Source organism: Gadus macrocephalus, chromosome 9 (genome assembly GCF_031168955.1).
Source record: "Gadus macrocephalus chromosome 9, ASM3116895v1".
In the NCBI taxonomy this organism is placed as follows: domain Eukaryota; kingdom Metazoa; phylum Chordata; class Actinopteri; order Gadiformes; family Gadidae; genus Gadus; species Gadus macrocephalus.
In genome coordinates, this window is record NC_082390.1 from 9,287,304 (window position 1) to 9,313,537 (window position 26,234).

Genomic DNA, 26,234 nt, shown 5'->3' on the forward strand with positions numbered 1-26,234 from the left:
AAGCACCTAGCGCTACGACACCCATCTCTATAAAGCCTAGCGCTAACCCCCTAGCACTACTGCACCTAGCGCAACTGCACCTAGCGCTACAACCCTAGCGCTACGCCCCTAGAGCTACGACCCCTAGCGCCACCGCTACACCTCTGGAAGACTGAGGCGGGCGAAGGTGAGGCTACGATGGCCTTACCTCCTCTTCTTCTTGCGCTCCCGTTTCTTCAGCTTCTCCAGGTCCTTCTTGGCCAGCTCAATGACGTCCGAGGTCTCCTTCTCGGGGGCCATGGAGGAGAAGGGCCCCCCGGGGCCCCCGTACAGGGACTGGCGGGTGGAGGCCCGGGACAGGTTCTTACGGAGGCTCTCGTTGATGGCCTCGCTCTCCAGCAGCTTGGCTCTGAGCAGAACAGGAGTAAGAGATATTAATAATAATGAAATAAATCAAAGCCCTGTTTAATTAAGTGTGCACTCATGTTTTTATTACACAATATGAAAGGAGTCTTCTGACTTTGAGGCCAAACCATACAGATCTTGATCTTCCCTCCCTTCCTTCTCTCCTCCCTCTCTTCCTTCTCTCAATCTTCCCTTCCTTATTTTCCTCCTCCTTTCCTTCTCTTCTCCCTCCCTTCCTTCCTCCTCTCCCTTTCTCCCTCCCTTCCATCTCTCTTCCCTCCCTCCCTCCCCTCCTCCACCTAGCGCTAACAGGTTTAACCCTCTCATGGACCAGCTCCAGAGGACTGATAATGTTTCCCTGAGGTCTCATCCTAACAGAGTTAAACCCGGGTTCACCCCCTCATCGACGAGCTTTTGAGGACTGCTGATGTTAAGGCCTAGCGCTACAACACCTAGCGCCAACAGGGTTCAACGCCTCATGGACCAGCCCCCGAGGACTGTGTGTGTTCACCTGAGGTCTTCGATCTCCTTGATGTAACCGTGGATCATGTTGCCGATCTCCTCGCTGCCTCCCTCCCCTGGGGGATGAGACACAGGAACACCATGAGCTTCATCACAATATTAACATTAACGTTATGTAATCTACTTGGCTTGACCATAACACTTTCCCTGAATAGAATTGTGTCAGACTGCGCCGTTATGATAATAGAACACTTTAGACTTATCTTAAAGCTTTGCCTTTATTAGGTTTTATGTGTTTTTTGATTACTAAACCCATTGTGTATATTTTGTTTATATATACTGTACTTAAAATATTTTTACTTCCTGCAGCAACACCTGAATTTCCCATCTGGAATTGATAAAGAGAATCTGATCGCATCGTCAAGTGTGTGGCGGTGACCCTGAGGTCTTGACCCGACCTCTGACCCTAGAGTAATGACCCCGGTGACCTCTGACCCTGGGGTCGTGACCCCGGTGACCTCTGACTCCTCACCTGCCCGGCTGAGCGCCTGGTTGGCCTGGTCGCTGAGGACCTGGGTGAGGCGGGCCCGCTGGGCGTCGATGGTCTCCTGCATGGCCTTGACCCGGAGCCGCAGGTTCCCGCTCTCCGTCTGCAGCATGGCGTTCTCGTGGAACATGTCGCTGAAGCTCTCCACGCCGTCCTCCCCCGCCAAGCGCTTCCCCTGGGGGAGGAGGGGGGAGGAGGAGGGGGAGGTCAGTCAAATCTGTCATAATTTGATTGTAACTGCAAACATTATTCCTAATTGCTAACAGGCAAGCCCTAAAGAAATGCTGTTGCTGCTGCTAACATGATAGCCCTACTGCTAACCTGCTAACATGCTAACCCTAATGCTAACCGGCTAATCCTACCGCTAACTTGTTGACATGCTACTGATCACAATCTAGCCCTACTGCTAACATGCTCAAACTACTAGTTCTACTGCTAACATGCTAACCCTACTGCTAACATGCTCAAACTACTAACACTACTGCTAACATGCTAACCCTATTGCTAACCTGTTAACATACTAACCCTACTGCTAACATGTTAACCCTACTGCTAATCTGCCAACATGCTAGCCCTACTGCTAACATGCTAACTCTACTGCTAACATGCTAACTATACTGCTAACCCTATGCTAACATGCTAACCGTACTACTGACTTTTTAACATGCTACTGCTATCATGCCAACTCTACTGCCACCACCCTAATTCTACAGCTAGCATGCTAACAGCGCTGCTCACCGTCTTGTACTCCATGAGCTCGATCTGCAGCCGGGCGATTTCGGTTCTCAGGACGCTGATCTGCTGGCTGGCGCGGTCCTGGTTCACCACCACCTTGTTCTTGATGTTGCGCGCCCGGTTGGCGTACTTCAGTGAGTTCAGAGTCTCCATGAAGTCCCGGTCAGACGGGCTGATGCAGGCGATCATCACCGTTTGGCTGAGGGAGAGGAGACCAGGGGGGTGAGGCAGGGCTGAGGGGTTTGACGTTCAGAGACATACGCGTTCAGGGGCAGTTTTCTTTTCTTCCATTTTTTCTTCTAAAGTATTTTAACTAAGTGAACACCTGCAGTAGAGGTTGGCTGTAGTGAACATCTGCAGTAGATATAGTGAAAGTCTGCAGTAGATGTGAGCTGTAGTGAACATCTGCAGTAGATATAGTGAACGTCTGCAGTAGATGTGAGCTGTAGTGAACATCTGCAGGAGGTGTGAGCTATAGTGAACATCTATAGTAGATGTGAGCTGTAGTGAACGTCTGCAGGAGGTGTGAGCTGTAGTGAACCCCCCACCTGTTGCCCCCTAGGGAGTCCTGCAGCAGTCTGGTGAGCTTGGAGTCTCTGTACGGGACGTGGGACGACCGCTTGCTACGGTCTCCCAAGGCACTGATCACGTTCCCCAAGGCCAGCTGGGAACACACAGTCACACATTAATTGCAATATTGTAGGGCAACTGTAATTACTTTCTCCCTCAACCGTCTGCAGGGTGTCTAGTCATTTTTGAATGGCGCTATATTACTTTATTGTGCGATCATTATTGTGTTTGGAATTATTTTGAAATTCATCCAAAATTGTATGTATTTGCAGATACAAAACCTCACCACTAGATGGCGGTGCACCTCCAGAAACATAATGGGTCGAATGAGGCAGTAGAAGACCTCAGGGTTAGAGCTCAGGGGCAAGGGTTATGGCTGGTTTTAAGTTTAGGACTCAAGGTAAGTGAACAGGGTTAAGGTTAGAGGTTGAGGGTTATGGTTAGGCATTAAGGTAAGGACTCAGGGTTGGTGTACAGGGTTAAGGTTAAGCGTTGAGGGCGTTAATCTAAGGGTGCCTGCGGACCTCACGAGTACACTGGTGATGAGGTTAGCGAACAGAGTTAAGAATAAGGGTTAAGGCTGTTGATCTTAGTGTCCCTCACCAGTCCACAGTTGATGGAGATGCCCTCCTTGGCGCGCTCCCCCGTCGCCCCGGTTCTCTTGAGCCTCTCCGACCCGGCCAGGTCCACGAAGTGGAACTTGGCTGTCAGGGTTTCAAACTCGTCGATCTCCGAGTTGCCGTTGGAAACCCTGTTGTCCGTCTCTCCGTCCTGCTGATGGACAGAAATACGGAAGAGACGAACGATGATTCCATCACGCAGAAGACATCTTTTTATTTTAATGATTTTAAAACGTGGGCTGTACTCAATGCTGTGACTTTCCAATCTGGGATTAATAAAGTAATAAAGTAACATTTAACTTTAACTTTTCACACAGGCGGTTGTGTCCACTTCATGCTAGCAGTAGCATAAAGCTACTTTATGCTGTATCTACCTTCCCTGGATTTTTCTTCTACCAAATGTAATAGTGGATTGCAACTCATTTTGTTCAGCTAATCTCTCTATAAAAGCGTATTTTTCCACAAATTCTTTGCAACAAAATATGATCATTTAAAAAGTTATACATTTTGAATTGCTGGGCAAATAGTTGTACGTACATCTGCCCACTCTTAGGTATCAGGTTAGCGGAAAAAGATTTTTGGGAATTTCTTTGTTTTTAAAGGAAACTCACCACCTCTCACTTTACACAAACTATTTCCGAGCCTTATCTTGAGCAGCGCTATTGAGACAGAAATATGTTCATTGTGTGTCACTAAACCCCCTGGAGTGTGCATGTGAATGAGAGTGCATGTGAACGAGAGCGCAAGTGAGCGAACGCTCATGTGCATGTGAATGAGAGTGCATGTGAATTTGTGTGCATGTGAATGAGAGTGCATGTGAATTTGTTTGCATGTGAATTCGTGCAGGTGTGAATGAGAGTGCACGTGAGGTCACGCACGGCGTCGGCGTCAGCGTCGGGGTCGGGGGCGCACACGCGCACTTGGCAGAGGTGGATGGTGAAGATGGCGTGGGAGCGCGAGCTCTGCACGTTCATCTGGGTGCTGGCGGTGGTCCGGGAGAGGGCCCCCAGCTTCAGGCACTGCATCATCTGGGGGGGGGATACGAGTCTGATCAGACACAGGCTGATGGCTACGCAGTACATTAGTATAATATACTAATATGTGCTGGCGGTGGTCTGGGAGAGAGAACCAGCTTCAGGCACTGCATCTAGGGGGGGGATACAGTCCAGGATGGGTGCGCACTGCGCAGTACATTAGTATTGTATGATATTATTACTACATTATTAGCACATGTTGAGCCACTCTTTGTGCGATAGTTTTCATCAATGCATTCACATGAATGAAACATGAATATATCTTGTAAACTATTGTTTGTTATGTAACTGCTTTGGGGTTTGTGTGTAGCATTGGTGCTAACTGCATTCACATTTACATTCAGGGCGTTTAGCGGACGCTTTTATCCAAAGTGACTGACAATAAGTACATTTTTCAGAAGAAAGTGACGCAACAATATATCTCTGTCAGTACAGTAAGGGCAAGGACTGCACACACACGCGTTTGTAAAAGCACGCACACATATTTATTAACACACACATTTGTAAAAGCATACGCACACACACGTATTAACACACACACATTTGGAAAAGCATGCGTGCAGAAACACACACACACATGTATTAACACAAACATTCATCAACACACACACACACACACACACACACAGGTATGAAGGCCCACCTCTTCCTCGGTGGCCACGGTGCGGGTGGTGACCCCCACGGTGTAGATGCCCCCCGCCGCGTCCTCGTGGATCTTGATGTGGGGTTTCTGCTTGGCGTCTCGGACAGAGTCAAACAGGTCCAGGACGTCCTCGTTGTAGAGCTGGGGGGACACAGGGGGTCAGGAGACACGCTGTGTGTGTGTGTGTGTGTGTGTGTGTGTGTGTGTGTGTGTGTGTGTGTGTGTGTGTGTGTGTGTGTGTGTGTGTGTGTGTGTGTGTGTGTGTGTGTGTGTGTGTGTGTGTGTGTGTGTGTGTGTGTGTGTGTGTGTGTGTGTGTATATGCATATGTGTGTATCTGTATTTGTACGTGTACTTATGTGTGTCGGTGTGTGTGTATTTGTATGTGTGTTTATGTTTGTGGGTGTACATTTATTTGTGTATGTACGTGTGTGTGTGTGTGTGTGTGTGTACACCTCTGTTTGTGTGTGTACATGTGTGTGTACGTGTGTGTGCGTATGTGTGTATAAATAAAACGCATGACTGCATGTTTTCTTGAGGAAAACCTTCGCTAAAAAATCAGAGTCATTACTGGATGTGAAATGTGTGCTTCACAGGCTAGAGCGCCAGGCAAAGGGCTAAAACTGTCAAAATATGTCACGTATTTGAATCTGCATAGCAAGCTAAACGTTTGGCCGTCTCAGAGTTAATAACAGGGTACAACAAATAAAGAACACAACGAAAGAATGCAAGGTTTAAGAACCCTTCTTAACATATGTGTTATGAACGGCTGCTCTCTGCCTGGGACTAAACTCACTGAATACACTACAGTGTAATCGGGTTACCCTTCATCAGAGAGGAGGATGAGGAAGGCAACGCCTGGCTCCTCCACACACAGACTTCAGAGCGGCCGCACAGCGCGACTCTGATCCAGAAATGTGACTTACAATAATCCGAGCCCCTCGGTCATAAGACGGCTCGGAAAACAACCGGAGACTTTTAGAACCCGAGGAACCTGGGAACCAAAAGCATGTGGCTGACGACTAAGAGAAAGACTTAATCTGTGTGTAGAATGAAGAAGTTGTCCTCCTGAACTGTTAACATAGCGTGAGCTGAGCTCTGCCCTGGGATTCACTGCAAACAGTAATCCAACTCGCCCGTTTAAAAATATAAGCACCGATACAAATATTTAAATAAAGGGATGGCGTCAGACGCCAACTCTGCTGGCCAACGTCACCAAAGAGAGGGTAAGGATGGTGCGGAAAGATCCATATCATCCAAAGCGTCTGACAGTGACTACAGTATGTTATGTTATAAGTGTCATGGAGGAGCAGGTTAGGGTATCTCTCAGGTAGAACGTGGGGGACGTTTGGGTTGGAACCCGGACCCTTCTGGCTGGGGGTCCGACAGCCTAACCAGCACTAGACCACTAAGTTCCAACCCCTCTATGTTCAGATGATGGCGCTTGACGGACGACCACAACTGTTGCTTAATCGCCACCATGTTAACCTCCTCACCTCCACCCCTTACCAGACCCCCACCCCCACCCCCGCCCCCCCCCTGCTGGGGCCCAGCTCCAACCCATGACAGCTGCCTGGGGGGATTTGGGGGTACTTTTGTTAAAACAGTCTTCTCAAAGGCTGTGAGGAGGTGAGAACAGTATCAGGACTGACCTCTGACCTCGGAGATCTCTCTCACACTTAGTGCTACACCATGATCTCTCTCTCTCTCCCTCTCTCTCTCCCACCCTGTCCAATAGTCCACAGAGGGGAAGAAGTTGATTTACAGCGAATCAAATGATTTTCATTTTGAGTAAAACAAAACACTGGCACTTATTGTGGTTGCTACAGAAATTGAAACCTTTGCTTGCTTCTCTCTGTTTCAGATCATAACATTTTGCAGAATAAACTTTGGGTTCTTGACCTCTCTCTAGATATGTTGCCATGTGTCTTTGATTATAATTATTATTATTATTATTATTTTTTTTTTTTAAAGGTCCCATATTACACCACCAGGTGTGAGTGTGATTAGCCATTACAAGCCGTTTAGAAAATCGGCCTCTAGTGACATAACAAGTGGGCGTGTCCCCCTAGATGTATGACGGAAGATGAGCAACATTTGCTACAGTCCACTGGGTAGGCTGGTAGACTGATCTATCCAGCACAAATCTAGGTGGACCCGCCCACTTATGATGTCCGAAGACGCCGATTTTCCAAACGGCTTTTAACGGCTAATCCCACTCACGCCTGGTGCTATAATATGAGACCTTTCAATAACATTGTAAAGATGCATCCCTGCAACGCATCTCTCTATCTGCACACTGACAAGAAACCAGACCCGCCGGCCACGGAGGGCTGAGAGCCAGGGTCAAGGGTCAGGCCTCGGGGCCAGGGGTCGGGGGTCAGGCCCTACCTCCAGGAACTGGGCGTTGATCTTGAACTCGGGTACGGGCCGGCCCTGGTCCTGGGCGGCCTGGCGGCGCTGGGCCACGCCCCGGTACAGGTGGTGCACGGCGCGGGGGATGATGCCCAGCTCCTCCTCCCCGATGTTGACGTCGAAGCCCGTCCCCATGGTGTACGTCTTCCCCGAGCCCGTCTGTGGGCCGCCGCCATGTTGGAGGACATCACCACGGTTACTAGTGTAATAACATGACTGACTATAACAGTTACTAGACCATTAACATGACTATTATAGGACTGACTATAACAGTTACTAGACCATTAACATGACTATTATAGGACTGACTATAACAGTTACTAGACCATTAACATGACTATTATCATGACTTACTATAACAGTTACTAGACCATTAACATGACTATTATAGGACTGACTATAACAGTTACTAGACCATTAACATGACTATTATAGGACTGACTATAACAGTTACTAGACCATTAACATGACTATTATAGGACTGACTATAACAGTTACTAGACCATTAACATGACTATTATAGGACTGACTATAACAGTTACTAGACCATTAACATGACTATTATAGGACTGACTATAACAGTTACTAGACCATTAACATGACTATTATAGGACTGACTATAACAGTTACTAGACCATTAACATGACTATTATAGGACTGACTATAACAGTTACTAGACCATTAACATGACTATTATAGGACCGACTATAACAGTTAGACTATTACCATGACTTACTATAACAGTTACTAGACCATTAACATGACTATTATAGGACCGACTATAACAGTTAGACTATTACCATGACTTACTATAACAGTTACTAGACCATTAACATGACTTACTATAACAGTTACTAGACTATTGCCATGACTTACTATAACAGTTACTAGACTATTAAAATGATTATTGTAGGATTTACTATAACAGTCACAGACACCACTTTTAAATGTTTACATTCATGGTGTTTAGCAGACGCTTTTATCCAAAGTGTCTTACAATAAGTACATGTGTCTAAGAAAGAGAAACAACAATATATCTCCGTCGGTAAAGTAAGGACGTTCATAGAACCAAGTGCCAGGCACTAACAATCACTAGGTTAACCCGGTCCCCGTACAGAACAAAGGCATAGGATAAGATGCTACAGGATACTATGTCCTAAGTGCCAGGACGTACAACATACAATAAGAGTGTACATTAAGTCCCTTGACTTAAGATAAGGGTCCCTTGATATCCCCTTATCTAGGACCGGCCCCGCCCTCTGGCCCCCCCCGTCCCCAGACAGCTGGGACTCCGCCTCTCTTCCAGAACACTCTCTCTCTCCTCGCCCCCCGTCACTCCTCCTGACGCTCGAGTGATTTTAAACGTTTTAATGGAACATTCCGTTTACATTTTGCTTTGTTTTTATTCCTGTGTTTTGTCTTCCCCATCTGGATGAGCGAGGGAAGGGAGTATCTATCTATTCATCCGTCCGTCTATCTATGTGAACACACACCCACACCCACACACACACTCTCTCTCCCTCCCTCAAATAATTCAGACATGACACACAGAACATTTGAATCCAAATCTCAAATAAAGAAAACAATAATAAAATCCCATCTCTGAACCCAAATGGGCGGAGGTCCCATGATGCATTGGGGCCGGGTCCAGAGATGATCTCTGCTAAACCAGCTGTGCTCCACCTCCCACCATGCGCTACATCTGCACCGCCCAGCAGGTCTGAAGTAGGCCAGCCGTGGAGGGCGGGGCACAGAGGATGTAGGTTAACCTGCCTTAAATATACCCCGCTAGCTCAGGAGCTACGTGCTACACTAGCACGAACCAAGAGCTTTATCAGAACAACAGCAGCGGCTGTGTTCCTCTCTCTCTCCCCCTCCCTCTCCCTCTCTCTCTCCCCCTCCCTCTCCCTCTCTCTCTCTTCCTCTCTCTCCCTTCCTCTCCCTCCCCTCCCTCTCTTTCTCTCTCCCTCCCTCCCTCCCTGCGAACGCCAAGCACTGCGATCTCCGTTGTCAGGGCAACTCAGGCGGAGGAGGAGGGGGGGGGCAGAGCTTGCTTGTCTTCTCCATGTGCTAGACCTGACAGAGGGGGCTGGGAGGGAGGCAGGGGGGAGGCAAGGGGGAGGCTGGGGTGGGAGAGCATTCAGATAAGTGTACTAGGAATAAACTCGGCCCGCTCTGCGTGTTTGGGCCTGGCCCGTATCGGCGGACGACATGTTTTATGAGCGTGCGCTCTCAGTGGGCGCGCAGGAACCCATCTGAAACAGCCCTCATCAGAGGTCATGAACTGGTTCTTGTTATGATCCAGTGATCCCATCTGAACGTCAACCGGCTGTCAGGCTTGGCCACGGTGTCCCCGCAGAACTCAGACTGGACCCTGAATCCTCCCTAAAGGTGTGTTTGTTTAAGGGGTGGGTCGGTTCCACTGAGACCATACTAAAGCTCCTAGCCCAGAGAAATGCTTTCATCAATCTGAAAAACGAACCGGGTCAGTCGAACTAATCTCCTCTAGTCTCCTCCAAATCAGCCTATGAGCATTGTGAGCAAGTACTTCAATATATTTTATATGTATAAGTTATTACATTTATACATAAATATATGTATAGATACACACATAGACACACACACACACACACGCATAGATAGTATTTATAAGTTCTTATATGAAATTATATATAGATACAGTATTTATGTGTACATACATATATATATATACACATACATATATATATATACACATACATATATATATACACACATACACACATACACACACACACACACACACACACACACACACATACACATACACATACACACACACACACACACACACACACATATACATACACACACACACACACACACACACACACACACACACACATATACATATACATATACACAGTATTTATTAGTACTTCGTACACTGTAAAAACTAGCCCCGGTTCCACTCAGTCCTTCTGAAGACGTTGTGTACCGTGATCAAACACGTACTTATCAGCCTGGTCCCTCCGCTCCAGATGACCTCTGCCCTCTTGGATTAGGGCCCCGTCAACCACTCGTGATTTAGCATAATGCTTCAGCCAAATACATCAGCAGGACGCAGTTATGGCGAGGATTAATATACAGACTGGAGCGGCTCTGTCAGGGGGTAACTCACGGTCAAACTCCAAAGCTCATTCACCTCCTGTTAGCAGTGACCACGCCCACAATGTACACGCTCACACACACACACACACGCTCACACACACACACACACACACACACACACACACACACACACACACACACACACACACACACACACACACACACACACACACACACACACACACACACACACACACACACACCCCTTGTCCTTCCAGCTACTAGAGAACATTAAACAGCGGGAATTTACGAAGAACAGGTACTACATGGTTGAGCTAGAGAGAGAGCTAGAGAGAGCGAGAGCGAGTGAGACTAATACAGAGAGAGAGAGTGATACAGAGAGACTGAGAGAGAGATACAAAGAGATGGAGAGAGTGACAGAGAGAGAGAGCGACAATCTCTCCTTGATGTTCCCTTGTGCCATTGAGCAGTTTTCATAGGAATGAATTTGTCCGCTGTCATGTTTTAGTCCGCTGTCCTTTCTATAATATGTCCATGAGTGAGTGCTGCCCACCTGTCCGTAGGCAAAGATGGTGGCGTTGTAGCCCTCAAAGCATCCCTCTATGAGCTTCTCGGTGCAGGCCTCGTAGATGGCGTCCTGCTGGGAGTCCATGTCGAAGACGTGGTCGTAGGTGAAGGCCTTGTCCTTCCCCAGGATCACCTGTGGCTCCCCGGGCATCACATAAGTACAGATGTGGCATCCCTCGATCTTCTCCCGGCCCAGCTGGGGCCGGATCCTGAAGCAAACAAAGGAAGAGCATCGTTAATACCCAGAATTAATACCATTATATCATGATTATCATTAGTTAACGTGACCAGCTGGACAAGATGGCAGCATTGATTCCTTAGCGCAACCCAGTATTGTCAATTTCATTATTTTATACCGTTGAGACGGGTTTTTTTGGTCACTCGGCGTCGTTAAGCTGTCTGTAAGAAGCCATGGCCAATTCAACTAAAAGAGCTCCGGTAACGAGAGGGAAATCTGAAATGGAGGCCCTGGCGGACGCAGTGCTAGAGAAGCAACGTGGCTACCTTGAGACACGCTTCAATCAACTTCAAACGATGTGAAAGGGCACAGAGGACAAATTAAAAGCTATCCAAACAGACTCGGTAGCACTAACTAAGAGTATTGGCACAGTTAAAGCAGAAATGGGAAAGATACAGCAGGTGACTCTACTCGCCAGAAATACCCGATTTATTTAGAAGAATTGAAAATGGCTGTATTTACAATGCAAAGGAATAAATCCCCACGTCTGGATGGGATTCTACATGAGTTCTATGTTACATTCTGGAGCAAACTAGGTCCACTACTCTTAGACATGATTAGAGCCTCTATAGATAAAGGCGGTTTCTCAAGAGATGTAAATATAGCTCTGATTTCATTACTATTAAAAAAAGACAAGGATTCAACAGTGTCAAGATTATAGGCCTCTCAGTTTGTTGAATTCCGATATATATATGCTGATGATATTTTAGTTTTCATGGAAAACCCAAAACTTTCTTTGCCTAATCTGCTGTCAATTTGTGAGGAGTTTGGTGGTCTTTCAGGATTCAAAATTAATTGGTCCAAATCTGCCCTCTTACCATTAAATGTGCCAGCTAAAACACTGCAAGTTCCAGCTAAGGTTCCGGTTGTCCAGCACTTTAAGTATCTTGGGATTGATATTTTTCCATCTATAAACCGCATTGTGACACACAATTACTCAGAAGCATGGAACAGAATTAAAGCAGACATAGATAGGTGGATTTGTCCCCCTAATTCTCTTCGTGAAAAATTCACTTTAGTTATGCTCATAGAACACATTTAACACCGAAAAAACTCTACTGTATGAAGGCCATAAGTGATCCCTTCTGTAGTTTATGCACTGAAAACTCCTGGCACTTTCCTTCACATGATGTGGGATTGTCCACCAGTGTCATGATTCTGGGCTAAAGTGACATCCGTAATGTCGGACTTACTATCAGTAACAATACCAATATGTTTCTGTCCTTCTGTTAAATGATTTCGCAAAGCTCAATATCACCAAGCTTAAAATACGCATAGCACTGGCAGGCCTGACAGCTGCCAAAAAGATGGTTGCGGTGCGATGGAAGCCTCCCCACTCCCTTGTCATCAGACACTGGGTCCTCACCTTTTTGGATGCAATTTATCTTGAACTTTCAACTGCTCGGATTATTAAGGATAATGAGACCAATTTAAACAACCTTCACTCTGCCGCTAACAAAATTTTAAAGTGACCCTTTTACCATAATCTTGCTTAAGTAAACCCACAGAATCTCCCTGGTGTGTGTGTGTGTGTGCGTGCGTGTGTGTGTGTGTTTGTTTTGACATATTAGGGATGTATTATTTTGTTGTTTACACTGGCTGGTGCTTGTAACCTTTGGCACATTTCCCTAGCTGTCTTTATTCTAATTTCTATTTTATTGTTGTTTTTTTCCTTTTCTTTCTTGTCTTTTCTTTTTTATCCACACACTTCTCTATCTATTTGCAAGTATGTTTACTAGATAGAGTATTTTTCTGTATATTATTGAACAAAATATGTCACACTTTTTTCTGTTAATCAGTATTTTTTCATTTCTTTTTTATTATCATTAGTTAATAATATTAATATCATTATACCATTAATTAATATCATTAATACCATGAATAGCATCGTTAATACCATTATGAAATATGAAAAAATACCATTAATAACCATTACTATGAATCAATACCAATAATACCATGAATAATACGATGAATGTCATTAGCTTATATCATTAATATCATAGGTTAACACCATAAAGATCATATTTAATATCATTAGTACCATGAATATCATTCATTAATACCATTTATACCCAGCATACGATAAATGAATGGCATGAATATCATTAGTAAATACGATTAATACCATGGATTAATATCATTAATAACATGAATATCCTTCATTAATACCATGAACAGAGAGGGATCCGAGTATTCGTAACACACTTGGTAATAAAATCATTATGTTACAACTCAAAGTGACGGTGATGCGTCCTGCTTGTGGAATTCAAAAGATACAGACTCTGGGAATGTGTGTGGTTCACCAAACCATCGTCACAACCCTTCAAATAAAGGGCTCGTGGTTGAATCCTGGTTCCCCGACAGCACTCCGATAATGCCAGGTTTGTGTTGAGAAATAGCCTCTAAACACAGAGCGCTTCTCTAGAGCGGACCCAAAGCACCGACACACAGACCCAGAGAGGAAAACCGGGGAACTGTGGGGGCGTTCCTGTTTGGGAACCATGGAAACCGTGGGCTTTCCTGTTTGGGAACCATGGGACTTTCTGTTTGGGAACAGTGGGACTTCCTGTTTGGGAACCGTGGTTCCTGTTTGGGAACCATCAGTGTTCCTGTTTGGGAACCGTGGAAACCGTGGGCCTTCCTGTTTGGGAACCATGGGACTTCCTGTTTGGGAACCGTGGGGTCAGCGTCCCCGTTTGGGAACGTTCTAGGTGAAGGGGAAACCCTCCATTCAACTTGAATGATCCAAACTCAGAGAGAACCTGACCTAGTGAGATTGAGGACTGAGTCCGACCCCGGGCCGGTCCCATGACCACCTGACCCCCCCCCCCCAAGGCCCAATATCGTGGCTCATAGACCATGTAGGCGGGGCTTATCTGTTCTGCTTCACCATTGGTGAACGCTCGTGTCTCTCTGCAGGCCTGATGTTCAGGCCTCTGAGCCAACTGAGACCGGCCCACGGATTACCAGGCCTGACGCCAACGCAGGGCTGTGTGTGTGTGTCTCTGTGTGTGTGTTTGCGTGCATGTGTGTCAGAACACACTCGTAATTTCACATTCCAAGGGCCAACATTTCTGACCAAATCCCTTTGACACAAATTATACTTCATGGAATACTAACTTTAGATCCCGCCGTCCGTCTCTCTCTCTCTGTCTCTCCGCCTGTATATCTGCATGCGTCTCTCTGCCTGTCTTCCCTTCTCTCAGCCTGCCTGCCTGTCTCTCTTACTGTCACTCTCTCTGCCTTGTTTGTCTGTCTCTCTGCCAGCCTGTCTGTCTGTCTCTCTGCCTACCTGTCTGTCTACCTGCCTGTCTCTCTAGCCGTCTCTCTACCTCTGAGTACAGTGTTCAGAGGACTCAAGAGTCAGCGATGGAACAAGGCGTCCATTGTGTTTCTCCGTGACACTGGATCCCCCCGCCATCCCCGTCACCACGGCAACCGGCCGGAGAGGGCGGGGAGAGCGAAAGGTCACCCCACGTTCTGACACAGACAGGTTCTGATCGGATCTGACAGGTTCTTCTGACGCCAACCGGTTCAGACAGGTTCTTCTGACACCACCCGGTTCTAATACAACTCCCCGTCAGTGTCTTTAATAAATGAGGTTGATTGCTATGGTCAAGGACATGTCGTCCATAAGGTGGAGGACCTGCTGTGTGGTCGCATCTGGCCTCCTTTGAACCCCAGTACTCCTGAGCGTGAGCGTGTGTCCGTGTGTGTGTGTGTGTATATGTTTTGGTGTGTGTGTGTGTGTGTATATGTTTTGGTGTGTGTGTGTATATGTTTTGGTGTGTGTGTGTGTGTGTGTGTGTGTGTGTGTGTGTGTGTGTGTGTGTGTGTGTGTGTGTGTGTGTGTGTGTGTGTGTGTGTGTGTGTGTGTGTGTGTGTGTGTGTGTGTGTGTTATAAGCTTGTTTGCTCGGCGGTTAGAACACCGCCGGCCCACTGACCTCCAAACCCTAAAAGATATCGAACGTTATTCAACAACAGTAATGACTCATGACGGTCACAATGCATAATGATGACCTCATTAATACGATCATTAAGTAGCGGCAACACGGCCGATAACCTGATGCTTGGTGATGACTAACAGGGCAGCGAGTCCCAACAGATACGAGGGTGTGAGTCTGAGAGGTATCCAGATTCCTCCGTCCACACCTGTGAACCAGGCTGGCATGAGTCCCGGCCTTCGTGTGCGTGCGTGCGTGTTGGCGCGCGTGTGTGTGTGTTGGCGTGTGTGTGTGTGTGTGTGTGTCGGCGCGTGTGTGTGTGTGTGCTGGCGTGTGTGTTGGCGTGTGTGTGTGTGTTGGCATGTGTGTGTGTGTGTGTGTGTGTGTGTGTTGGCGTGTGTGTGTGCGTGAGTGCGTTTGCAGATCTGTGCACAAACACACAAAGACACAAAGACAATCGATGCAGCGCTCAGCCGGTGTCTCACAATAGGCGCTTCCTCAGAGGTACAGAGCGTTGGAGTTGTAATAACCCCCCCTGTCCCCCTGTCCCCCCGTCCCCCCGTCCCCCCCTCACATGGACCCTTTTGTTTCAGGCTATTTCTCATGCTAATGGTTTGTGTAATCCTGTCAGCTTTGACACACTTTCTGCAAATCATCCCCGCCCTCTCTCCTCCCCTGCCAGCCGCCCGGGGGGTATATGCTTCTTCAAATTGAAACTGGGGAAATTTCTTTACAATTACTACTACTAATTATATCATTCTGCTCTGGGATCCAGCAGTCCTAATGTGTTATAGTTGAACCTCAGATCCAGCAGTCCTACTGTGCTACAGCAGAACCTCTGATCCAGCAGTCCTAGTGGGTTATAGTTGAACCTCTGACCCAGCAGTCCTACTGTGCTACAGCAGAACCTCTGACCCAGCAGTCCTACTGAAGAGATATTCTACTGAAGAGAAACTCATCCCCATGAGTGGATGAAGCTTGGAGAAGGTGGTTGTAATCAGTGTAATCAAATCAATCGCCACAGTAGCCAGTCGTGTTGATCTGAAACCAGTGCAGCCACATAGTTCACACAGCGACAAGTATGGGTTGTGTTGGTTTCAACAGACAATTACCTGCTTTAAGTCATTATGTTGTCATGTCACCTCCAGCTAAATTATTGATTGAAACAAATAAAGTGAAACACCCTGTGCAGTGTGCACCAATATTTGAGGTTGTCTGTAATCAGAGATTAGGTTAATCTTAATCTGATTTGTAAGACTATCTTCTTACCAACATACTCGACGTGTAAGTAGGAAGTCCACACTTCTACTCCACACTTAGGGTTATATCATCTAGGGATCGACCGATATATCGGTCGACCGATATATCGGTCGGCCGATATTCGCGGTTTTTACGTGTATCGGCCGATACGCGGCTGATTTTCGCTGTTTTTTTTTTTTTACTTGTTCTACCTCTCCTGTTTTTAATATTTGTTAAATATTGTTCATCTACTTGTTCTTACTTGTTCTACTTCACCTGTTTTTACTATTTGTTAAATATTGTTTTTTATATTGAAGTTCAATAAATGTTCCTTTAAAAAAAATAAAAATAAAAATCGTCTCAAGAAAGTCGGTATCGGCGTATCGGCTAAGGCTGAGGAAAAAATATCGGTATCGTATCGGCCCTAAAAAAACGGTATCGGTCGATCCCTAATATCATCTGTGTGTTTGAGTAAAGTACCATCTTCTATAGTAGAGGTTATCTTATGTCACTCTGTGTACTCTAACACCATAAGGAGCCTTTCTGTAGAGGATGGGTCAGACGTATTTTTAGGAGACTTCTCTAGCGTACACTTTTAGGTCTCCTCAAAAAAGGTGAAAGGTCAACAGGTCAGGGGTTAGAGGTCATGCCAGGTTCTCGTGGCCTGCTGCTACTGACACAAACCGGTCATGTGACCCGGCACAACACACACCTCCTGTTGCGTTCCTCTCAAAAAGATGGCGACGGTCATGGGGTCTCTTCTTCCAATGAGGCCAGGTTATGGGCGGGACTTCACATTATGTTATCACATTTTTTGAGTGCTGATACGATACGTATTGGACTTAAATCCTGTAAATACTGTGTTTTTGTAAATTCAATGCAATACAATTTTAAGATCATTCAGTGTTTCCCCTAGAATTTTTTTTAGGCCCGGTGGTAAGAGCTGATAGTGTGATTTGTTATACATTTTTCACGGGATGCTAGAGTATTTGTTGGTTATTTCCATATAAAACACTTGCTTAGCCATCACAAGTTGATAATGATTCAATAAACACGTTATTAACAATAAACTTATTTTATTTACAATACACTCATTTTATTTACAATACACTCATTTTATTTACAATACACTTATTTTATTATGAACACAGTGAGCATGGCTGGTTGCTACACTTAATCTTTCTAGGCTTTTGGAAGAATTGCTCTGCCATGCTAATGATGATATAACTTAATGCTGTCAGATTGTCCGTTATGATGGGGCATCATCTGCGCACGCAGCAGTCACACCGCAGTTTTTTTTATTTTTATTATTTGTTTTTTTTGGCCGGTTGTTGGCCTGGCGGGGGCGCTCGTTGGCCTGGCGGCCCGCCAGGCCTGAACAATGGTAGGGGAAACACTGTCATTATTTTGCATCGTTTATTGTTGGGGTTCACGTTCTGTAGTCCCAGCTGTTAAATGAACATAACATAACATAGTGGATGCAGAGTGACTAGGTGAATACCCTGCAGTGCTCCCTGTAGGACACTACCAGTATTTATCTGTCACTGAATAACTGACAAGATACTGAGAAGCATTGCGGAAGCAAAGAGTCCCGATTCTCACAAGAATCTATGTTTCCCTCCTCTCCCTTGTAACCTCCTTCTGCTGCTCCATGCTGACAGCAAGATGGAGACCAGAGTATCCATGGATACCAGAGACAAACCAAGATGGAGGCCAGAGTATCCATGGATACCAGAGACAAACCAAGATGGAGGCCAGAGTATCGATGGATACCAGAGACAAACCAAGATGGAGGCCAGAGTATCCATGGATACCAGAGCCAAACCAAGATGGAGGCCAGAGTATCCATGGATACCGGAGACAAACCAAGATGGAGGCCAGAGTATCCATGGATGCCGGAGAGAAACCAAGATGGAGGCCAGAGTATCCATGGATACCAGAGACAAACCAAGATGGAGGCCCGAGTATCCATGGATACTGGAGACAAACCAAGATGGAGGCCAGAGTATCCATGGATACCGGAGACAAACCAAGATGGAGGCCCAGAGTATCCATGGATATCGCAGACCCCTCCAGTACGTGTCCACAGATACACCAGGGCTTCTACTCAACAGAGTGGATCGTAGTTTAGCCTCGTCATACTACAACGACCAGTGAGTCTCGCTCAATGAAAGGATGACTCGGTACAAAACCTTTCCAGGAGCAAATGTCTTTGAATTCATCCTCTGTACCAAACATTAGAACAGATTCAGCAGAAATAAGCCTGATCCAGTGTCTAGCTCAGGAATCTAATGCCGGTTGCTACAAGCACATAGAAACAGATAGACTGCCATTCCTCTTTTGTTACTGTCCAACTGTGTGTGCCTTTCGTCGTTAATATCAGCTTGTGATAGTGGATATCATCTGGGTGCCGGTCCATACCGTGTTTAAACACGTTGCACACATTGCAGAACAATGTTGTCCCGAGACCACAGCCTCACTCAGCCTCCCACTGAATCACAGCCAACTCTCAGGTTTCAAAACCAGCCTTTGCCTGAAATGGTTTTCATCCGTCCTCTCCAGCGCCTCAGACAGTATAACTGTGTGCTGTACAGTGCCCTCAAGGGAGAGACATCTCATTTCAGAGTTTGAGCAACGGGAAATTCCTAAAATCCCGTTTGTTCCCTTTGTTCCCAGAGCGCTCCGTTTCGCCTGAACCGCAGGGACATCAGGGCAAGGTGCCCGCCTCACTACTCCCAATGAGAAGAGAGAACCGTCTGCACTGTGGAGACCAGGTTAGAGGGGGGGGCGTCAGGGGACTGGGAGGACTGGGTTATGTCATGAAGCAGGGGACACGCCCCGACCTGCCGCAACAACATCCATATCAATCATTGAGAGAGAGAGAGAGAGAGAGTACAATCAATGTTACACTTTTATATAATTACAATCTCGACGCTGCTGTAGAACAACACAGAGGTAGAGAGACAGAGAGGATGATGCAGAAAGAGGCGGAGAGAGAGAGAGCAATAGAGAGAGTATGTTATCCAGTAAGTGAGTGGTCTCTTCTCTGAGTGATGTGAAGATCGATCGTCATACCCTCATTAAAAATGGAAGAAATAAGCGTTGAATCATCCTGCAACAGAACACCAAAAAAAGACCTGCTGAGAGGCGTGGCCTGGACCATAAATAGCTTGCATGATTGGCTGTGACCAGGATGGGAGGAGCCAGTGTGTTCAGCCTAATGCCATGCCGTCCGTTTGAGTTAAAGTGTAAAGGCTGACCACCTCTGTGGCTTGTGTGTGTGTGTGTGTGTGTGTGTGTGTGTGTGTGTGTGTGTGTGTGTGTGTGTGTGTGTGTGTGTGTGTGTGTGTGTGTGTGTGTGTGTGTGTGTGTGTGTGTGTGTGTGTGTGTGTGTGTGTGTGTGTGTATACAGTGGCGTGGCCGTAGCCATGGTGACGCGGGAGATCTCGCAGCAGACAATACACAGGCCTAGATGTACCCCGTGGATATACTACCCCCCCACCCACCCCAACCAGGGCTCACACAACGTAGCACAACAGTCTCCCAGTGGGGATGAATACTCCCAGCAACAAAGGGATCATCAATCCCTGCAGTTTATTCTATGCTGTTTTTTACGCTTTGAAATATTTCCATGTGCTCCATCACGGTATGCGTGTGTGTGTGTGCATCCCCCGACATTCATAATCCTCATTATCATGACTATAACTAGCGGCAGCGTCCAGTGTCCCTCGCTGTTAAACCTGCATGCACACTTGCGGTTTATCCTCCCATCCTTCTGTGGAGGAGGAGGGGTTGCCACGGTAACCGCCATGGGCGGCGGCGGCGGCGGGGGGGGGGGGGGGGGTAATTAAAGGCCTAATCCGATTCCAGCAGGATGTGACTGGGCACCAGAGAGCTGAAGATGTCAGACTGATGAGACGCAGACGCGACAGGACCTCCTAACCCCTCCTCAGAGACGTCGCCGTGGCATCCACCTCACAGCCGCCCGGAAATCACTGGAAGATAATGTCCCTTAAAACCGCTTTTAAGAAACATTCTGCGTCACCTAACGTAATAATATCATATGAACCAATGTATTGGGTCTCAAAGGTCAATAAGGCTTGTACGTGTGGGTGACGTGTGGCTCTGGAGGTAGAGCGGGTTGGCTTGTAAATGGGAAGGTTGCTAGTTCGATTTCCGGCTCCTCACGGCTCCGGACAAGCTGGCTGTCGCCTTGCATGGCTGCCACCGCCGTTGGTATGTGAATGGTCTCAGAATTTTGGGCAGTATTTGAAAGCGCTTCGAGTGGCCATTGGTTAGAAAAGTGTCTATAAATGCAGTCCGTTTGGCATCTACGTCACATCGCAATGACCGCCGCCATTTTGGGAGCAGAGGACTATTCGAATGTTCGTTATCGTGTTAGTAGTAAGGGTTCTCTGGTCATTGTTTGGTGATAAATCATGATATGATTCGTCCTTGTGGGGAGACATTGTTGTGTTTGAAAATACCATAAAGCCTCTCATGCGAGACCCGACCAGACAGAGGCTGGCCTAGGTCACGTCGTAGTCACGTTGAGCTAGCACTCTACTGCAACTCTCAGGAGTCCTATGGTGGAGAATCACCTACAAAACTCTCACGATGCATTGCATGTACAAGCCTAGAAAATACACTTTAGAAGTAGATCCTAAATAGTCTAAACTCTATTTACTTTGATGTACACACTCACAATTCCTCCAAGAAGCATCTAGCTTGCTCAGCCAGGGTTAGAGTTTGGGTCCGCCCACTTCTGGATGTTTGAGAGGTGTGATTCCTACATAACTGTTAGCCAATAGCCGAGGGCTACTAACGCACAGGTAAGCTATCGTCAGCAGGGTTGCATAACACATAACACTGGGACCAGGAGTGTTACGTCATGTGTGTATTACTCTGAGAGATGTTTACCCAAGGCTTAGCGTTCAAAACATACTAAATACCAGTTATGTTAGCATACAGCTTCCCAAGGCGCTCAGTAAGATGATACAGCCCGTTCTCCAGCCGTACTGTTGACTGTTTGCCACATGGTTACACTTTAATCCTTTTATTTCCCAAGACTAAAGCCGGGGCCCTTGAGGCTGCTTTTCAAGTTGTGCAAGAGGAGCAGCGACCGACAGATCAAACGCTCCGCTCTGAGACTGAGAATGATTAAAGATAAATAAAAACACAGGACTGTCTAGTGCCCAAGAACACTGGTTTATATCGATTTCTGCTGTTGGATTCTGCTTTGCTTTCCTCGCTCACACGCTCTTTTTTTTTACAAAATGGATTTCACTGCCGTCTGATGAGCAACGACTTTTCAGCGGATCTCATGTGAGGAACAGTGTATAGTTAGAGAACCACGTCTAGTAACCTCTGCAGACCACAGGCCTGCGGAGTCCTCCATCACATCACACCCTAATGAAAGTCAGTGATCATGATCACAGTCCTATTTGTGTGTTTGCAGATTATTTTGTTGTAATTGTGCATCCAACATGATAATAAATTAACTGTCTTGGTCCCACGTCCATTCAGCCGTTCGCTTGCCAAACATTGAAACTTTGCAAGTATTAGCATGTTAGCATGCTAATTGCCACAGTGCATTACCCTGCTAGCATGTCAGCGGTGTGCTATGCGAAAAACGAAAGCTATGCTAACAGATAGCATGTGTATCTCACACCACATGCTATCAACACAACAGTTGCCCCAGCCAGCCAGCCACACGTGTTTCCCTCTGTAAATGCCCCCTCTAGCTCTGGTGTAATCTGTGTTTACCGCCCATGTCTGTTTACAGTAACTACCGTAACTACAGTAACTAACGTTGTACGGTGAATCGTCCCACTCCTGGGAAGTGGAGGACTTAACGGAACCTTCTGGCCCCACTCGGTTCAATCCCCTCCAACATAAACAGAAGCTGTTCTTCTGACAGAGAGGGGCCGGCTGCACGGACCTCAGGACAGGTGGAGTCCAGCCCGTCGCTATGGAGACGGAGAAAACCAGTGGAAACCAACACCACCAGCACCCCCCCCCCCCCAGACACACACACACACACACACACACACACACACACACACACACACACACACACACACACACACACACACACACACACACACACACACACACACACACACACACACACACACACACACACACACACAACCTACTTATATCCTTCCTGTTCAGAAGATTATCTTAATAAATAAATGGCACACGACAAACAAAACAAACATTTCCACCCAGAAAAAAAACAGCCAGATCAGCCAGTTCAGAGGAAAACATGTTATCGATATCAGCTTTAAAGAAATGTTTTCCCTACAGCGCCAAGGACGATGGAAACTAGAAATAAACCAGTACTGTGTTTCAGTGGATTGCCAGTTACAAGTTCCACACACCAGAGGAAGAGGCTGCACACTTTGTGACATTCATACCAGCTGACCAGTGCTGGGTAAGGAGTGATCAGTGAGTCAAGGCGTCTATAAACTAAACCACTGACCTACATTCAGTGTTTATCAATTCAAGAACCCCATCAATGCCTTTCAGATAAACTGGGAAGGAATTAAACATGCCCAATGGGCCAGGCTGGTCACATGGTCATCAGAGGGTTGTGCAAGGAGGAGATAGCTGGACCCGGCAACTCATTATCCACTATGATGAATTTAAAGGTGACTGAGAGGGACTCAAACCAACAAACGTAGTGGTGAGACTTACGAGGCTTGACATGACATCTTTAAACATGAATTCAATTCAAATTGTATTTACCTAACGCAATTCACACAAACGCACGCAGTTCAGCTAGATGACAGACAGGCAGGCTGACAGCCTTCAGATCGACAGCTTTACTGCTTCCTGGGAGGTCAAAGGTCGTGGAGCCAAGCTCACCGCTCACGTGCCATGGAGGGGGGGGGGGGTTCAAAAACAGGTTGTGCTGAGTGTGTGTGAGTGGTGTGTGTGTGTTCCTCATGTCACGCTAGTAGCTGTCATCTCTACAACACGTGTCTGTAACTAGTTGGTTGAAATACAGCAAGTAAACAATACGGCATCCACACACACACACACACACACACACACACACACACACACACACACACACACACACACACACACACACACACACACACACACACACACACACTGTGCTATTCGGCTAATTTCAGCAACTCCGCCGCAGTAATGACAGGCTAACATGGTAACGATGCTGGGGTGAGTCTCATTGTCTGGGCTCCATCTTGGTTCTAAACGCTAGCTGGCTCAGTGCCACACCTCAGCTAATGTTTAGAACCAAGATGGCGGCTGGTTGAATAAAGCTCTTGGATCCTAAACATAGATAAAGGAAGGATATGCCACACCACATCCTCACACCTCAACACTTCATGGCACGCGTCAGCTGCACACACGCACAGCAGGGCGATGCTACAGTATCTGCTATCCTTCAATCTTTACATCCACATTCAGGGCATTCAGCAGACGCTATTATCCAAATCGACTTACAATAAGTACATTTGTCAGAAGAAAGAGGAACACACTGTTCCTCTTTTTATGTTCAAGGACGTACAACATACTCTCAGTGCATAAGAGGGGCGTAGGTAGTGGGGGGGAGGCTATGCAGTCCATATTCTGTTGACTAGTGATCCATTTAGGAGATGCTTCACCCAGAGGCATGAAGAGAATGAAGTCATTGAGCAGGAGGTAGGGGTAGGGGAGGACATCTTGCTCAGGGACGTATGCAGGTGGGCGGTGGACTTTGGGTATTGAACCCAGAACCTAAACCCCCTATTACCCTGCACCAACCCTCCCCCCGTTGGTGTTAAGCCATTATTTTAGTCCTTAAGTAGAGTAGAACGCAGGGGTCAGGTTATCGTCCTCAGGACTCTAACCCAGGACCTTTAGGCTCCGAGTGAAACCCCCCCCCCCCCCCCCCTACATCAGGTCTGGGCTGCAGGTCCACTGGACCGAGGGCAGTTGACACGGGGAGCCTTGCTGTGTCAACTCTGGGCTCCTGGGCCCCCCCGGGCCCCCCAGAGCCCACGGCCCAGAGAGACAAAGGCCAGCCCGCAGCCGAGTTTAGTTAAGTGTGTGTAGTTTAGTTTGTGCATGTATGTGTAGTTGAGTGTGTGCATGTGTGTGTGTGCATGTGCTTGCATGCAGGTATACCCATTTGCACGAATAGCCACCGGCACAACATGAACCCAGGGCCAATGAGAAGAACACACACACACACACACACACACACACACACACACACACACACACACACACACACACACACACACACACACACACACACACACACACACACACACACACACGGAGGTGTCAGGCCGCGTGTCTGGCGTGGTTTTATTTAACCCGGGGGGGCAGCGGAGCCAGTGGGCCGCTGCCGGTGTCCGTGTCCAGCGCCAGGGGTCTGCTTACCGCCCGCCGGGGCCCCGTGACACACGCTAAGTTAGGGGTCTCCTCTGGGGGGGGGGGGGGCTATTAGGAGCCCTGCTGTCTATTTGCGGACGTCTGCGGTCTATAACGGATACGGCCGCAGGGTGGGGACGGGGGCGGGGCGGTCCGCCGGGGGTATTTGTGGTGCTGGGGGGGCAGCTCCCACGGGGACACGGAGGTGGAGGGGGGGGAGCAGGGAGGGGTTGGACTGGGCGGGGGGGGTTGACGTCCAGTGACACCAGTACTCTGAGTCGACAGGCCGACGTGTGTGGAGCGGTTAGAGAGAGAATGAGATGTAGGGAGAGAGGGAGATACAGGTAGAGAGACAATGAGATATAGGGAGAGAGAGATACAGGTAGAGACAATGAGATATAGGGAGAGAGGGAGATACAGGTAGAGACAATGAGATATAGGGAGAGAGAGATACAGGTAGATAGACAATGAGATATAGGGAGAGAGGGAGATACAGGTAGAGAGACAATGAGATATAGGGAGAGAGAGAGATACAGGTAGAGAGACAATGAGATATAGGGAGAGAGGGAGATACAGGTAGAGACAATGAGATATAGGGAGAGAGAGATACAGGTAGAGAGACAATGAGATATAGGGAGAGAGGGAGATACAGGTAGAGACAATGAGATATAGGGAGAGAGAGATACAGGTAGAGAGACAATGAGATATAGGGAGAGAGGGAGATACAGGTAGAGACAATGAGATATAGGGAGAGAGATACAGGTAGAGACAATGAGATACAGAGAGAGAGGGAGATACAGGTAGAGACAATGAGATATAGGGAGAGAGAGAGATACAGGTAGAGAGACAATGAGATATAGGGAGCGAGAGATACAGGTAGAGAGACAATGAGATATAGGGAGCGAGAGATACAGGTAGAGAGACAATGAGATAGGGAGATAGAGAGATACAGGTAGAGAGACAATGAGATATAGGGAGCGAGAGATACAGGTAGAGAGACAATGAGATATAGGGAGAGAGGGAGATACAGGTAGAGGCAATGAGATATAGGGAGAGAGATACAGGTAGAGACAATGAGATATAGAGAGAGAGAGAGAGATACAGGTAGAGACAATGAGATATAGAGAGACAATGAGATATAGGGAGAGAGGGAGATACAGGTAGAGACAATGAGATATAGGGAGAGAGGGAGATACAGGTAGAGCCAATGAGATATAGAGAGAGAGGGAGATACAGGTAGAGAGAAAATGAGATATAGGGAGCGAGAGAGATACAGGTAGAGAGACAATGAGATATAGAGAGAGAGATACAGGTAGAGACAATGAG

The 26,234-nt window shown here is 47.1% G+C and overlaps 1 protein-coding gene across 6 annotated transcripts in view; it reads right to left on the bottom strand.

The window, feature by feature from the left end:
• The window catches only part of kif21a (kinesin family member 21A), a 54,612-nt gene that overhangs the window by 21,726 nt on the left and 6,652 nt on the right, over positions 1-26,234 (bottom strand). For 5 of the 6 annotated variants that reach the window (XM_060061618.1, XM_060061620.1, XM_060061616.1 and 2 more), the window contains exons 2-11: positions 11,073-11,295; positions 7,385-7,567; positions 4,996-5,136; positions 4,197-4,346; positions 3,302-3,472; positions 2,677-2,792; positions 2,132-2,327; positions 1,379-1,568; positions 896-962; positions 188-388 (exon numbers count right to left, since the gene is read on the bottom strand). In XM_060061618.1, coding sequence (XP_059917601.1) covers positions 188-388; positions 896-962; positions 1,379-1,568; positions 2,132-2,327; positions 2,677-2,792; positions 3,302-3,472; positions 4,197-4,346; positions 4,996-5,136; positions 7,385-7,567; positions 11,073-11,295 — 1,638 coding nt within the window. Of the gene's footprint in view, positions 1-187; positions 389-895; positions 963-1,378; positions 1,569-2,131; positions 2,328-2,676; positions 2,793-3,301; positions 3,473-4,192; positions 4,347-4,995; positions 5,137-7,384; positions 7,568-11,072; positions 11,296-26,234 lie in introns of all 6 variants that reach the window. The other variant, XM_060061617.1, reaches the window with a different exon arrangement.